This window comes from Prunus avium, chromosome 2, assembly GCF_965620075.1.
Source record: "Prunus avium chromosome 2, drPruAviu1.hap1.1, whole genome shotgun sequence".
In the NCBI taxonomy this organism is placed as follows: Eukaryota; Viridiplantae; Streptophyta; class Magnoliopsida; order Rosales; family Rosaceae; genus Prunus; species Prunus avium.
In genome coordinates this window covers 33,306,369-33,320,364 of record NC_142285.1, presented here as the reverse complement: position 1 = coordinate 33,320,364, position 13,996 = coordinate 33,306,369, and the positions used below count along the sequence as shown (strand labels likewise).

The window sequence follows — 13,996 nt, the reverse complement described above, 5'->3', positions numbered from 1 at the left end:
CTTGTTATTTTGTCGGCTTTCAATTTCAAAATGGCTGCAGGAAACAAAGCAAAGCACCCAGCTTTTGGGAATTGATAAATGGGGCCTACTGATTAGAGGAGGAGCCTAAATTGAAATTAGGGTTTGAGCGAGTGGATCTAGACAAACGCCTTGGGCTTTGGCCTTGCGTGGCCGGGGACGTGACGCTGTCGGCTGTCGGCTGTGTATCGTTCACACGTTCTCTTGTCCTTTTCGCGCTCCACTTTTCTCCACCATTTCCTCCCTATGGGCTACAAGCCTACAACTAGACTTCCCATATCAACATTTGGCTATGGCACTAATATGCTGATGGCACTTCCAAACCTTAATAGCATCCACAATCATGCTCTCTATTTTTTAGTTAAATTTTAATTCGAACATATAAAAATTATTTTAGGAGCTCTCTATAAAAACTTAAACTTCAATCATGCTCTTTAATTTAGAGAGTCATAAATGTTAGAACTCTTTTTTAATTGGTTCATCTCTATTAAAAAATAATATAAAAAATAACTAACAATAATTAAAAGTATAAAATACTCATTAAATAAAGCAGCATTAAATTATAGGGAACCACTATGAGTTCTTTCTCTCTCCTCATATTTAGGAGTTCCTAAAGATCTTCCTATTTTAGGAGGTGGATAAGGAGCATGGTTGGAGTTGTATTTTTTCAAATCCTCCCTAAAATTTGTCTAAGGAGGTGATTTAGAGAGCTCATTGTGGATGCTCTAAACCCTATGAGTTATGATAACGACAGTCACCTAAGTCTAAGAGGTTGGTTTAGCTGTAAGGCGCTAAGTGGTTGCCTCAGCTGTACACCGTTGAGTATTGTGAGAGCCACCTACATCCGCCACCCACTTTCAAATGGATCTTTTTACTTTTGAGTTACACCTCCTGTCATAGACTGATGTCAATGCAGAACTCTTAAGTAACATTGAGATGAGAGAGTAGTAGGTAGATGCAATTTTCAAATTATGTTGTACGTAAAAAGAGAGTAAAACGAGGCATAAACATTCGAATCCAACAGAGAATTTGAATAAAATACCAAACATACAAAACCCAAGAGTGGTGGTTTCAGGCTGGACCTAGGTAGCCTTAAAAAAGTCGAAGATTGCGTGTTATTTGATACCCCAAACCATACGTATAAACAACTAGCAACTAGCAAGTTTATTAAATTATGCCCGAAGATGGTACAAATTCTAACTTCAAAAAATTTAAACCCATCTAATTCCAGGATACAAAACCCAAGAATCACTCCCTGTGCAAAGTGCCAAAAAAGACTGTTCTATCTCCTCTCAAATATATAAAGAGAGCCTTCTTTCCAAGGAAAAAACATAGATATATTTTTAAACTGAGGTGCAACCTCCAACATTCATGCCAAACTAGGCTTACGAAATAACAATGATACAGACCTTACCCTCACTAGCTACCGTACAACTGAGAACTTCCAAGTTTAAATTTATAGAAAATAAACTAAAAAAACAAATAGAAATCAAACACAAAGTCTCATAAACCATGATTGGCTACTTAATAAACTTCCGAATTTATCACTTTGAAAACATTTTAAAGTTCAAACTCATCATATCTCTGAATACTAACAACAAAGGAAAAACCAAACTTCAGTTGTCAACTACGAATGAAAGAGAAGACCAGCTAACCACTACAACAAGGCTCCATCCTGCTGGTTTTCAGGAACGGGATCTTTCCCGCGGTGGGGGAGAACGGCTGCATTATCAACAATAAAAAGGTTACTCAAAATGGGGCTACCATATGTAATATATTCACATATAAATACAACATTGACAAATCAGAAGGAAATGCAAACGGAAATCAATCATGTTAAAAGAGATGAATACTATTGGTGCCCTCTAGTAATTAAACACATAGTTGAACGTGATTTTATTAATGCATTGCAAACCCCCCCCCCCCCCCCACTCACCACACCCAAAAAAAAAAAAATTCATAATTTCGGGATCTAAAAGCTCAAACCTGCGGTATCTATCATTGACTGGGCTTGCAGCTCTCTCATAACTGAGACTTCTTCTTGGTTCAGGTTTAGAACTTGGACGGGATCTATCATTGACTGGGCTTGCAGCTCTCTCATAACTGGGACTTCTTCTTGGTTCACGTCTAGAACTTGGACGGGATCTATCATTGACTGGGCTAGCAGCCCTCTCATAACTGGGACTCCTCCTTGGTTCAGGTCTAGAACTAGGACGGGATCTGTCATTGATTGGGCTTTCAGCTCTCTCATAATCAGGACTTCTTCTTGGATCAGATCTAGAACTTATACGGGAGCCATGGCCATAATCAGGGCTAGCCCTATCTCTGCGGTATGGACTTGGAGATCGCCCACGATCATTGCTTCTTCTATCAGGAGACATGTCACGGCCCCTTCTATCAGGACTGTGTCCATTTCTTCTATCATCATCATCACGAACAGCATATTCCACGGAAATAACCCTATCCATGAACTTGCTGTACCTCAAAAAGAAGTTAATTAAAGTTAATATGAAGCAAGTTGCAAATTGTTGAGATGGATTCATACAGCGTATCTTTTGCTAAATAAAACCATTGAGAATATTATCTAAAAGTAGTTGTCTCTTCTTTTAAAATGTTAATTCAAACGGGTAAAAGTTAAAGCTCAAGAACAAATTTATAAGACTTTTTTCCGACAATCCCAAAAAGCTCATTTCATTTTCTTTGCAAGCACATATACCAGCTTATTTTGGTAAAAATTTGTTGTAAATAATGTTTACACTAAGCTGCTGCAATGAAATGCCTACAAATGGCATGGCTTTTCGCTCAATCAAAATTGAATTTCCTTCAGAAGTTAGAGCCATTCTCCCTTTGAAGTCACTTCCAAACAATCATATGCTGATATGGTTGTCCAAAGGCAAAAACCTTGGAATTTGTAAATCAAGCAAACATCATTCTAGAAGTTATCGAAGAAAATAAAACCTTGAATTTGTTGCTTCCAATGCTTTGGTAGCATCTTCCTGTGATTCATATTGAATGAATGCAAAATTCCTTCTAATCCTTATGTTCACTATTTTGCCGTATGGATCAAAGTGCCTCTCCAGATCCCTTGTCCTGGTATGGATTGGATCAAAATTGATAACAAACAAGGTTTTCGAGGGCTTCGTGTTCGCTGAAGGTCTTTTTGAATCAACAGGTTTCCTAATCCCTCTTTCATGCTTCAATACAGAATAAAATGTGATTAAATGAGTGCATAATTCCGACAAAATAATCAAGTAAATCCTGTGACTTTGTTTATCCATTTGATCTTGTGTAATACCAACTTATATAAATGAGAGGAGTCGAGCAACATGAAGCAGTTACAAACATATGTACCCTTTGCATGCATAAGTTCAGAAAATATAGCAAGGAGGTATAGGGAATATGGTTTTGACCAACACACTCACAATATTAAAATTATGTAAAGGAATAGATTAAGCAAAAATTTGCATGCCAGACAGAAAAGTCGGGATCTAGTATTATACTTGTATGTTTAGGATCGTGCTCTGAGTGATGAAAATAATGCTCCGCAACTATGCTATGAAACAGACCATAAAGTGATAAATCATTTTGTTTTTACCTTGGTCCACTCAATACGTAGTCGGCGTCCCTTCCTACCAAATTCTGTCCTGTCAAGTCTCCGAATTGCATACTCAGCATCTCGTTCATCATCCATATAGACAAAAGCAAATCCTATTTAACCAATATAGATTGAATAAGTCTTATTAAAACCAGCTTGGTAAGTAACCAAAGCACGTAAAACAAAGTCACCAAAACAATCTTCTATGCAAGTTTATTAGGCATACATGTTTTTTTTTTAATATAGGAAAAGAATCACCATGGAATCTATGAGGAAATGTTGACTTCTCAAACACTAATAAAATTATGTGCATACAAAATCATCTGCTAGAGAGTAACACAAAACCTGCCAGTGGCTGCGATATCATCATGGAATCTATGTTGGAACATGTCGGAAATTGAACACGGAGCAAAATTCATGAGGAATGAAAAAGCAATGGTGTCTGAGGTAAAGTAGGATGGCAGGACTAGGGCAGATCAGTTTAATTCTTCTGGAAAAATACAATAAGTGAACCTTGGGCACATGCTACAAAAGAAATGCAGATAAGCAGACCCATCCAAGAAGAGCATGGACATTCCAAGTAAACCCTGCGCCAAAGAAATTCTTGAGTATGCGGGTTTACACTGCAATAAAAAAGTAACCTGCTTCTCTGAAGGGAAAATAGTGTGTACACCCATCTAAATAATAAGTTAAGGAATAACATATTGACCCTTTTGAATAACAGCTAATTTTCTTAGTAAACATGCCCTCTATTGAATTTACTCCAATCTAACAGCCCAGAGAAAGAGCTCATGTTTCTTAAAATGAAGGATATGTACTGTCCACTGCATTCCCACCCCTACAGTTCTCCTTAAAGACATATCTCTCATTGATTTTCAATTTACAGGAGGAAGGGAATTTCTACATGTCAATATGTTGTGAAGAAAAATAGAAAAAAGGCCGAGGAATACAACCAGACTTCATATTTCTGGACGTGTTCGCTTATATACAAAAAGGGTCAATGAGCCAAATCTTGAAATGAACCTTTTTCAGGTTGTACACCATATTTTCCTTTCTAAAACATATCCAGGAACCCCACTGTCTCGATACAAGAGGAAACTCTTGTTATTCACAAATAAGGTCGGAATAGTTTTTCAGACACACAGCAGAAAATCCTTGTTAGCAGCTGACACATCTGAATGATGACAGAATTCCACTGTTCAACTACTCCATTGCTGTTAAACCATATGTATTCTATTTATCTACCCGAATCTGTATCATCTCATAGAGATAAATATATGGTGCCCAAACCTCAATCTCCACTAATTCATACAGACCATATACCAGTAGGAAGATTCAGCCATGCCCCACTTCAGAGTTCACCACAAAAAACAACAGCTTGAAAAAGCTTTAAGGCCTTTATCTTGGCCACCAAATGCATACCCAACAAACACAACATAAAATTCGAAGTAAACCAAACAACCCAGTACTACAAGTATGCTACCAACAGCCAACGAAACTAGTACTTTTGATCGAGAACTAAAACAGACCATGATGAAAACACAGCAGAAAATAAGTTATTTAATCAGAAAACTTATTTACCAGACTTAACATCCACCCTCTCAACTTTCCCATATCTCCTGAAAAGCCGCTCAACATCCCCTTGCCGTGCATCAAAATCCAAGTTGCCGCAAAATATTGGCCTCATTTCTTCAAGCTTCAAAGTTTTCAAGCCCTTCCAGATGCAATAACAGGACAATTAGGTAAATACCTTGTGTCAGTGGCATTTATACAAACACTTCGTGAGCTGTCCAACTCTTACGCAACACAAAAACACAAGCAAATGCACCACACCGAAAAAACACAATGGGAAATTTCAGAAAGGAATATATTTTTGACTTGATCAAGTAGGCGTATGATTATGAAGCTTAATTACACAAAAAGAGTTAGTACAAGAAGTCAAAGTGGGGATCATAATAGTTACATCCTAAAGCAAACAGGCACAATCAAGTAATAATAATAAGGGTTCAAAAATGGAAAAAAGCTAGATCTGCTGAACATATTTGACGAAAAAGATCCGAGCTTTCATACCTTAGAGTCTTTCGGAGAGAGAGCTCAGAGAAACCCTAGGAATAATTGGACGAAAGGCTCTGGAATCGCTTTGGGGAGCTCCTGCACAATTCGGACAGTAGGCGTAAACAGAGGCAAAGTCAGTCGAACGGCGACGTATGATGTGAAGCCCTATTAGTTTTTAGCAAATTAGGCCGAAAGAAAAGAGTAATAATAAAACGGAACAATTATTAGAATATTCACTATTTGCTCACTACACCCTAGGTCAATATTTTCAAAATTCCCATTTTACCCTTGTATGATTTGAAGTTGGTAGAGTTTTGTTTTTGTTTTATTTTTGCCCTTTTTCCTTGTATTTTTGACGTGAGTGGGTTGATCCCGACAATTCTCACTAAATATTTCGTTCTTGAGTGGGTTGAAAGGTGTTGACCGGATGTTACTAGTTAGTTGGAAAGAGATCTTCATTATTTCTGTACATCACGATTTGTATTTATTTCTTTCAAAATATTTAGAATGGATGGTCGTTTCCCGTTGAATGGATGGCCCGGGGTTGTTGCAGTCTTGCAAAAGGGTGTTGATTGGATGTTACTAGTTGGAAGGAGATATTCATCTTTTTTGGGGAGTATTTTTGCTCACAACTTTATCCCAATGTGTACCTTCATCATTATTTTCAACATTTGACACGTGTCTATTGCTAGGGAGACTAACGTGTGTATTAACTCTCTAATAGAGGTAGAGCCCACCAATATAATGGATCCCACCTCTATTAGACTTTATTAGAGCAAAAAAAAACTTACATGTAATTAAGGTAGCACTATTTTGCTATTCCCGATCAATAAAACAATAACACGTGAAAATGTTATCCTATGTGCCATTATTTTATTGGCCGAGGATAACAAAAAGTGATATCCCCGTAACATGAGAATTTCTCCTATTAGAGAGATGGTACACAAGTTGGTCTCTATAGATGGTTTCCGTAACATTTTCTGTCTGTAAATCACAATTTGCATTTATTTTCTCAAGATATTTAGAATGGATGGTCGTTTCCCATTAAATGGATGGCCTTGGGTAGTTGCAGTCTTGCAAAAGGGTGTTGACCATATGTTACTATTTGAAAGGAGATATTCATCCTTTTTGTAAATTACAGTTCAACACATATGTAAATCGTATTAACGTGAAAGTAATAATGTCTACTTTCAAAAAAAGAAGTAAGATTCTCTTTATAATAAAATTTGGTGTTTACTTTTTAAGAAGTTAAGGGTTGTTTGGTATCCTAATTGGATCTAATTTTATAAACTCAAAAACATATTTAAAGTTTAAAACCACAAAAACCAGTTTGGTAGGCCCATTTTTAAAAACTCAAACTCAAGAAAAACTCAAAAATCACCCCATTATTAAAAACCAAAAAGTGAGGTTTTGAGCATCTTTGAGGGAGATGTCAAATACCAAACATCAAATTTAAATTTGATGGCTGATGTGGCAATTTGACATCTTAGAGCATCTCCAACCGATATGTCAAAAGTGCCACATAGACATTTAACAGCTAGAAATAACATCTCACACACTCCAACCGATGTGTCAAAGCTGATGTGGAATGAAGGCTGAAGATTGAGATGTTATTTTTGACATCCCAAAAGCAAGATGTCAAATGAATATTTTATTATTTTTTCTTTTTAATTAAAAATAAATCAACACTAAAATGTAATAAAATAATAATTTAATTTAACATATCGGGTGGAGTGTAAAGCTGTGTAAAATGTCAAATTGCCACATCAGCCATCAAATTTAAATTTGATGTTTGGTATTTGACATCTCCCTTGGAGATGCTCTTACACGACTTTACACTCCACCTGATATGTCAAATTAAATTATTATTTTATTATATTTTAGTGTTGGTTTATTTTTAATTAAAAAGAAAAAGAAAAGAAAAAATAATAAAATATTCATTTGACATCTTTCTTTTGGGATGTCAAAAATAACATCTCAACCTCTAGTCTTCATTCCACATCAACTTTGACACATCGGTTGGAGTGATGTGAGATGTTATTTTTAGCCGTTAAATGTTTATGTGGCACTTTTGACACATCGGTTGGATAATATTTTTTCTCTCTCTCCTCTCTCTCTCCACTCTCTCTCTCTCTCTCTCTCTCTCTCTCTCTCTCTCTCTCTCTCTCTCTACTTTTTCTTTGTTAATTTCAATTTTTTTAGATCTTAAAAATAGTTTGGAGTTCAATACCTCAAATAAGTTTTTAAATCTTAAAATCACTATTTGAAAACTCATATTTTAAAAAAAGAATCATAATTTTAGAATTTACTTTATTGAGTAGGAGACCAAATAGGGCCTAAGTTATTAAAAAAGGGATCAAACTATAAGTTTGGTCTATGTAGCTTTTGGCGATATTCCATTTTATTCTATGTAGTTTTAATTGTCGTGATTTAACTTAATTCTTTTTATTATCTATTGCAATTTAAGCGCAATTACTTAATTCTTTTTATAAAAAATTCGACAAAATTAGCATGTGAAGGCAGTGTGGGAGGTGTTTTACGCTTCTAGAAAGTCCATCTTAGCCTTACATATGCTACTTGCATTCTAATTCTATTGAAAATTTTGACAAGCAAGAGACTTATAGCTATGTATCTGATGTTCTATGTTTGATTTTCCTTTCTTCCAATATCACTTGTATAAATAAAAACAAAAAAAAATAAAAAAAAATTAAGACATTATCCTTAAATCGCAACAGTTGGTAAAATAGTTTTTGTTTTTGTTTTTTTTTGGGTCAAGGACTTGGTAAACTAGTTATTTTGTCCACTCTTGGTGAAATTGCAGGATCATAATCATAATTTCAATAGTTTTCTATTTTCTCTTTGGCTGGAAATAATGATAAATATATCCTTAACAAAAATAGTTTTGTAAATCTTTCTGCATATTAAAATAAATAAATAAATAACAGAAAAAAATGGACACAAAAACTCACATATATTAAGATCTAACGCTCCCGCCATAGTCATCACTCTCAAGCTCTCTCATTCTCTATTCGCATCTTCAATGGCAGACCCAGCGCTACACTCAGAGACCCCAACCCACCACCAAACCCAACCCCTCAAGCAAATCGCCATAGACTACACCCCGGAGGCCTGCACACACTGCCCAGACGCCAACACCATCACCCTCACCTACGACCACCGCGGCGGCGCACGGTGGCGCACCACCACAAGGTTCCTCTACGGCACCTTCAGCTCCCTCATTCAGTGCCCACGTGGCAACACCAGCGGCCTCAACTTCAACATCTACCTCTCGTCCCTGGAAGGTGACAAGTCACAGGACGAGATTGACTTCGAGTTTTTGGGCAAGGACAGGACAATTGTGCAGACTAACTATTACACTGGCGGCACAGGTAACAAAGAGGAGTTTCATGATCTGGGTTTTGATTGTTCTGATGAATTTCATTTGTATATGATCAAATGGGGTCAGGATTTGATTGAGTGGTTGGTTGATGGGAAATTGGTGAGGAGGGTAGAGAGTAAAAAGGGTGAGGCTTTTCCTCACAAACCTATGTATTTGTATGCTTCTATTTGGGATGCTAGTTATATTGAGGAGGGGAGGTGGACTGGCAAGTACATTGGGTGTGATGCGCCTTATGTTTGCCTCTATAAGGACATTCATGTGCCTGTTGGAAGTGCTGTGGAGGGTTAAGGTTTGTTTGGGTTTGGCAAAGTTGGGTGCTTTGAATCTGAATATAATGGTGGGTTGTGGTTTTATTTTTTGATTGGTATGGATGATGGAAGGAAGGAATTGATGTTATGGGCATGTTTGTTCGCCAGATTGGGAAAATGGGTTTGTTGTTGATTTTGTGCAAGTGTGTTGGAGGTTATGCTTTTGTTTTTGTTCTGCCTGATATGGTGGACAGAGGAAATGGTGTTTTCTGGTGTCGAATTGGATGCTGGCTTGTTTGACCTGGGGGAATGCCCTTTTTATTGTACTCAAATATTTCTTAATGGCAACTTTTTTTCCTTTAAGTTTCTTGAGGATGCCTTTTACTTTAATGCATATATATATTTGGATTTTTTTTTGGGTGAAGAAGGGGGGCGTCCCCTAGACAGCAAACACACTAAGTAACATGAATTATGCGGGGTCTAGGATCCCCAAATCGTCATCAAGAAGAATATTTCCCAGCCAGCTAGGAGACTCATCAAGAATGCAGTCTCCCATGGCTAAATTGTAACTCCAGTTAGCTAGAGCATCTGCAGCATAATTTTTTTCTCTGTATATATGGTGGATGGAGCAACTTCCAATCAGCTTCATGAGTTTGCTACAGCTCCTAACTAAGGCATTAAGAGGATGAAAGTCAAGGAGAGTGGGCTTCTGAATTAAATTGATGGCATTGGCGGAATCCATCTCGATGAGGAGGTTGTTGATATTCATGCTCACAGCAAGCCTTAACCCAAAGAACAAACGCCAAATTTCAGCATCCAAGATCTGCCCTTTCCCAAGATTAACAGCAAATCATCTGATCCAGTCCCCGGAAGAGTCCCTGATCAGACCTCCAGCCCCAATCGCACCAGAGGCAGTTTTTCGAGTCCCATCCACATTAAGCTTAAATTGCCCAGTCTCAGGAGGGTTCCAAGCTATCATAATCTGGGTTTTAATTGCACTTTGGACAGAGCTGTACCATTCATAAACAGCAAGGAAGATGACATGCTTTGGGTTAGAAGGCATCTCTAACTCGGCACCAAGAACTCTTTGGTTTCGCCACTTCCAGATAAACCAGCAAGTAAACATAAAAACCATGTACCATGGTGCCTCACTACACCATTTTTGCTTTGACAACAGGTTCATACTCAACCAGGCCAGAAAGTCCATCTGCCAAAAAGGTGAAACACGGCTAGAGGGAAGGACAGTAGCCCATACAGTACGTGCCTTAGGACAATCTCTTAGGATGTGGATGACAGATTCAATGGGCCAACCACAGCTCCCACATGATGGATCATCCGTTAGATGCCTCCTACCACGCTGCTCATTAGAAAGGATTTTCCCTTGAGCAACGAGCCAGAAAAAATAATGTATCTTGGAGGGTATCTTCAAAGCCCACAAGAAATTCCATTTCGAGTCAGGCCAATCTGGACCTTTGAACTGTAATTGATAAGCACACTTAACAGAGAATATACTATTTGAGGTAGGACCCCAAATTTGAGTATCAGGCAGCTGACCAGTAGAGTCCATAGGGGTATTGATAATTTTTTGAATAATTTCCTCAACTAAAACACTCCTCAGTTTTTCTAAATCCCACCAGCCATTTTTGTAGAAGCTGGAGATAACACAGTCCAAGTCACAACGAGTTCTATCTTCAGCATGATGAATCAAGGGACTCTCAGTATGGCAGATATCCTGCCAAAAATTTACCTGATCGCCTTTGCCAACTCTCCAAACAATGCCTTTTATTAAGAAGCTTAACACCATAGAGAACACCTTTCCACGTAGCCTTGTTCAGTAGCTCAGAATCCAAAATAGTCTTCCCTTTGAGGTACTTAGCTTCATAAATTCGGGCCCATAAGCCACCATCCTTAGTTAACATTCTCCAGCCAAGTTTAGCAAGCATGCTCTGGTTCATAGCAGTAGAAGATTTAAAGCCTAGTCCACCTTTCACTTTAGGCCGGCAAACCAAGTCCCATTGACAGAGATGAATATTTTTTTTTTTTTTTTTACAGGTCTTGGTCACCCCAAAAGAAGTCTCTATTTATTTTATCCAGTTTTTCACAAGTACTACCAGGTAATTTTGTAGTTTGCATAGCATATATCGGGATAGAAGTGGTCACAGCTATATATATTTGGATTTTGCTTGGGACAGAGAAGGAAATTAAAATACATGTATATGAATGGATGGTGACAAATCAGTGGGGTTGGAAAAGTTGGATGAGTTTTTATTTAGCTGAGAAACAGATATAGATGGGATGAATTAGTTGCAGTTTGTTGTGTGTCTTGATCCCAAGAGTGATACGAAGTACATATGCTGACTCTTAAGTAGTAAAATGGTCACTTGTGTAGTTGGTGTGGTGTGGAAAAATATGAAATATCCGATAGGATTTGGCTGGCTGTTTTGACATTGATGAGGCCACGCAAAATAGTGATGTAAGATGAGATTTATTCATATCATAGTTGACTTCAAAAGTGGTATGTTTCTGATTGATTTTGTACCCACGCATATGTTTTAGCCCTGTTGTCTATTCATGGGACCATGTTTGATTTGCTTGACAATAAGTTTATCCTCATCCCACTTGCACACCACATACTTTTAATGCTGCTAATGGGAAGGCCACCTTCAAAAATGTAACTTCAGAAGAAGGATTTGATTTTTTCATGTGAAATTTTACTATTTTTTTTTATTTCTCTATTGAAAGTTTGGATATTTTGATTGCTTATGTTGTTGTCTGCTTTCTGATGACAGTTTCATTTTGGGAACTTTTCTATTGAAAGTTTTACTGTAATGACAGGTAGTTTAAATTTAAATTTTGAAAAGCTTTCCCTTCGATTCATTCAGTGTCTCATGTAGTTGCTTTTGAATTTTTGCAATTGTGACATGAATTTGAGAGCATTTGTGTTCTGTGCACTTTTTTTGTCCTTCTGTTTATGGTGACTCACAAGGAGCCTTGAATTTTGTATGGAAGAAGGTGCAGAGATTGGTTGGTGCACTTTAGTTTGGCTGTTTCTCTTTGGAAATGGCCATTTCTTTAGTGCAGAAATCACTAACAACAAAGAATGATTGCTTGAGTAACCTATAAGAATGGAATTGGTATAATTCCAAATATTTTGGAAACCCACATAGAAGAATAATAACCGTAGCAGCTGAAGGCATGAGCCTTTTTCATTTCATTAGCCTGGCTTAAGCTTAAGCAGATGAATGTGCAAAGAAGCTGCATACAAGTTTTCCCAATTATTTTTCTTTTTGTGCCTTCTAAGTCATCCTTTGCAGGCCTGAGGAAAATAACTAAGCAAAGTAATTACTGACATAGAGAACATTTCCCTTTGTTCTATTTTGAGCAAAACTTAATCCTACATGTCTTTTTTCTGTCACTTCAACTTGTTTAGGAATTTAGGATGAAAACTTAGGCCATCTCCAATCATAGGGCTAAATGTAGTATATGGCTAAAAATTTAGCCCTCGAAAGTATTAATTTTTTTAAAGAATAGTGCAGGGCTAAATTTTTCGATCTCCATCCATGCAAGGCTATATTTTAGGGTCCTTCATATTTTATTATTTTGAGAAAAACTATGGTACAACACTCATACATTCCATAACTATGTATTGTTTAATTTAATTAAACTACTATTCAGAGACAATATTCCATGACCAAGAATTTTTTATAATTTTTTTTAAAACAACACTTGAAAACATTTAAAAAGGTGACCATATTTTAAAAAAAGAAAAGAAAAAGAAAAAAAGGATGGGTTTCAATGTTCTGACCTCCAACGGTTATGACCAGTAATTTTTTATAATTTTTTTACGAATTGAAAACATTTAAAAAGGTGACCACATTTATATAAAAAAAATATTGGATGGGTTTTAATGGTCTGATCTCCAACGGTCATGACCAATAATTTTTTTATAAATTTTTCTTAAATAATACGAATTGAAAACATTTAAAAAGGCTTTTAAATATTTATATATATACATAAATTCTCTTATGCGGACATCCGGACGCCGTGTATTTTGTACTACCCCTCTCTGTTTTCCTGTCTGTTTACAATAGGATCCGTACGATAATAACGTCCGGACATCCGGATAAGAGAATAACTGTATATATATATATATATATATTTAAATGTTGGTTGTTGGATATGCATTTGCACGAGATGATTCGTGCTCTTGCCTACACTTGATAATTTATCTTCTTCAAAAGCACATGCATGGGGCCCACAAAAAATGCCTAGGCCAAAGCTAGGCTACATGTGGCTCGATTGGAGAGCTAAAGGACCAAATGTGGCCCTCCAAATTTGGCCAAAATTTTGTTTAGCCCATGGATGTAGATGAGTTTTGCATAATTTTAGGGCTATATTTGGGATATAGCCCATGGTTGGAGATGGCCTTATATAGTTTCTTCTATGAAAACCCATTAACCGTACATATGGAAATTTACCGCAAATGCCCTTCAACAGTGGACCTGAAACAGAGGTTAAGACTTGAGAGATTGGAAAAACTATTGAGAGCATGAGGTGAGAAAAATTGAGAGGAAAGAGAAATTGCCAAAGTGAGATGAAGTCAATTTTGGTAGGCATGAGTGGTGCAATTTTTTTTATTTTATACAAATGATATTATATTTTAATATAATCTAAACTAAA

At 36.8% G+C, this 13,996-nt stretch overlaps 2 protein-coding genes across 3 annotated transcripts; one reads left to right on the top strand and one right to left on the bottom strand.

Moving 5' to 3' along the window:
• Nucleotides 1-1,503: 1,503 nt before the first annotated feature.
• Nucleotides 1,504-5,852, bottom strand: LOC110769262 (serine/arginine-rich splicing factor RS40-like). 2 transcript variants are annotated; one of them, XM_088249195.1, is made up of 6 exons: nucleotides 5,684-5,852; nucleotides 5,195-5,327; nucleotides 3,614-3,726; nucleotides 2,977-3,212; nucleotides 2,005-2,493; nucleotides 1,504-1,740 (listed from the first exon to the last, which is right to left on the bottom strand). In XM_088249195.1, the coding sequence occupies exons 2-6, from the start codon at nucleotides 5,298-5,300 to the stop codon at nucleotides 1,704-1,706; spliced, it is 981 nt and encodes a 326-aa protein (XP_088105321.1). In that variant the 5' UTR covers nucleotides 5,301-5,327; nucleotides 5,684-5,852; the 3' UTR covers nucleotides 1,504-1,703. The 2 variants fall into 2 exon arrangements, with proteins under 2 accessions (XP_088105321.1, XP_088105322.1); XM_088249196.1 differs by lacking the exon at nucleotides 5,684-5,852 and adding an exon at nucleotides 3,959-4,200 and having other exon boundaries at nucleotides 5,195-5,332.
• Nucleotides 5,853-8,627: 2,775 nt separating this feature from the next.
• Nucleotides 8,628-9,679, top strand: LOC110769258 (putative xyloglucan endotransglucosylase/hydrolase protein 27). The gene has a single exon (XM_021973195.2). The coding sequence runs from the start codon at nucleotides 8,709-8,711 to the stop codon at nucleotides 9,354-9,356; it is 648 nt and encodes a 215-aa protein (XP_021828887.1). The 5' UTR covers nucleotides 8,628-8,708; the 3' UTR covers nucleotides 9,357-9,679.
• The last annotated feature ends 4,317 nt before the right edge of the window (nucleotides 9,680-13,996 follow it).

Excerpts from the sequence above, each read along its gene's own strand:
- LOC110769262 (XM_088249195.1), bottom strand. The coding sequence starts at position 5,300 with ATGAGGCCAATATTTTGCGGCAACTTGGATTTTGATGCACGGCAAGGG. Across the intron at positions 3,213-3,613 it reads TACGTATTGAGTGGACCAAG|CATGAAAGAGGGATTAGGAA; the intron begins GTAAAAACAAAA and ends TCTGTATTGAAG. Across the intron at positions 1,741-2,004 it reads GTCAATGATAGATACCGCAG|CCGTTCTCCCCCACCGCGGG; the intron begins GTTTGAGCTTTT and ends TTGATAATGCAG.
- LOC110769258 (XM_021973195.2), top strand. The coding sequence starts at position 8,709 with ATGGCAGACCCAGCGCTACACTCAGAGACCCCAACCCACCACCAAACC.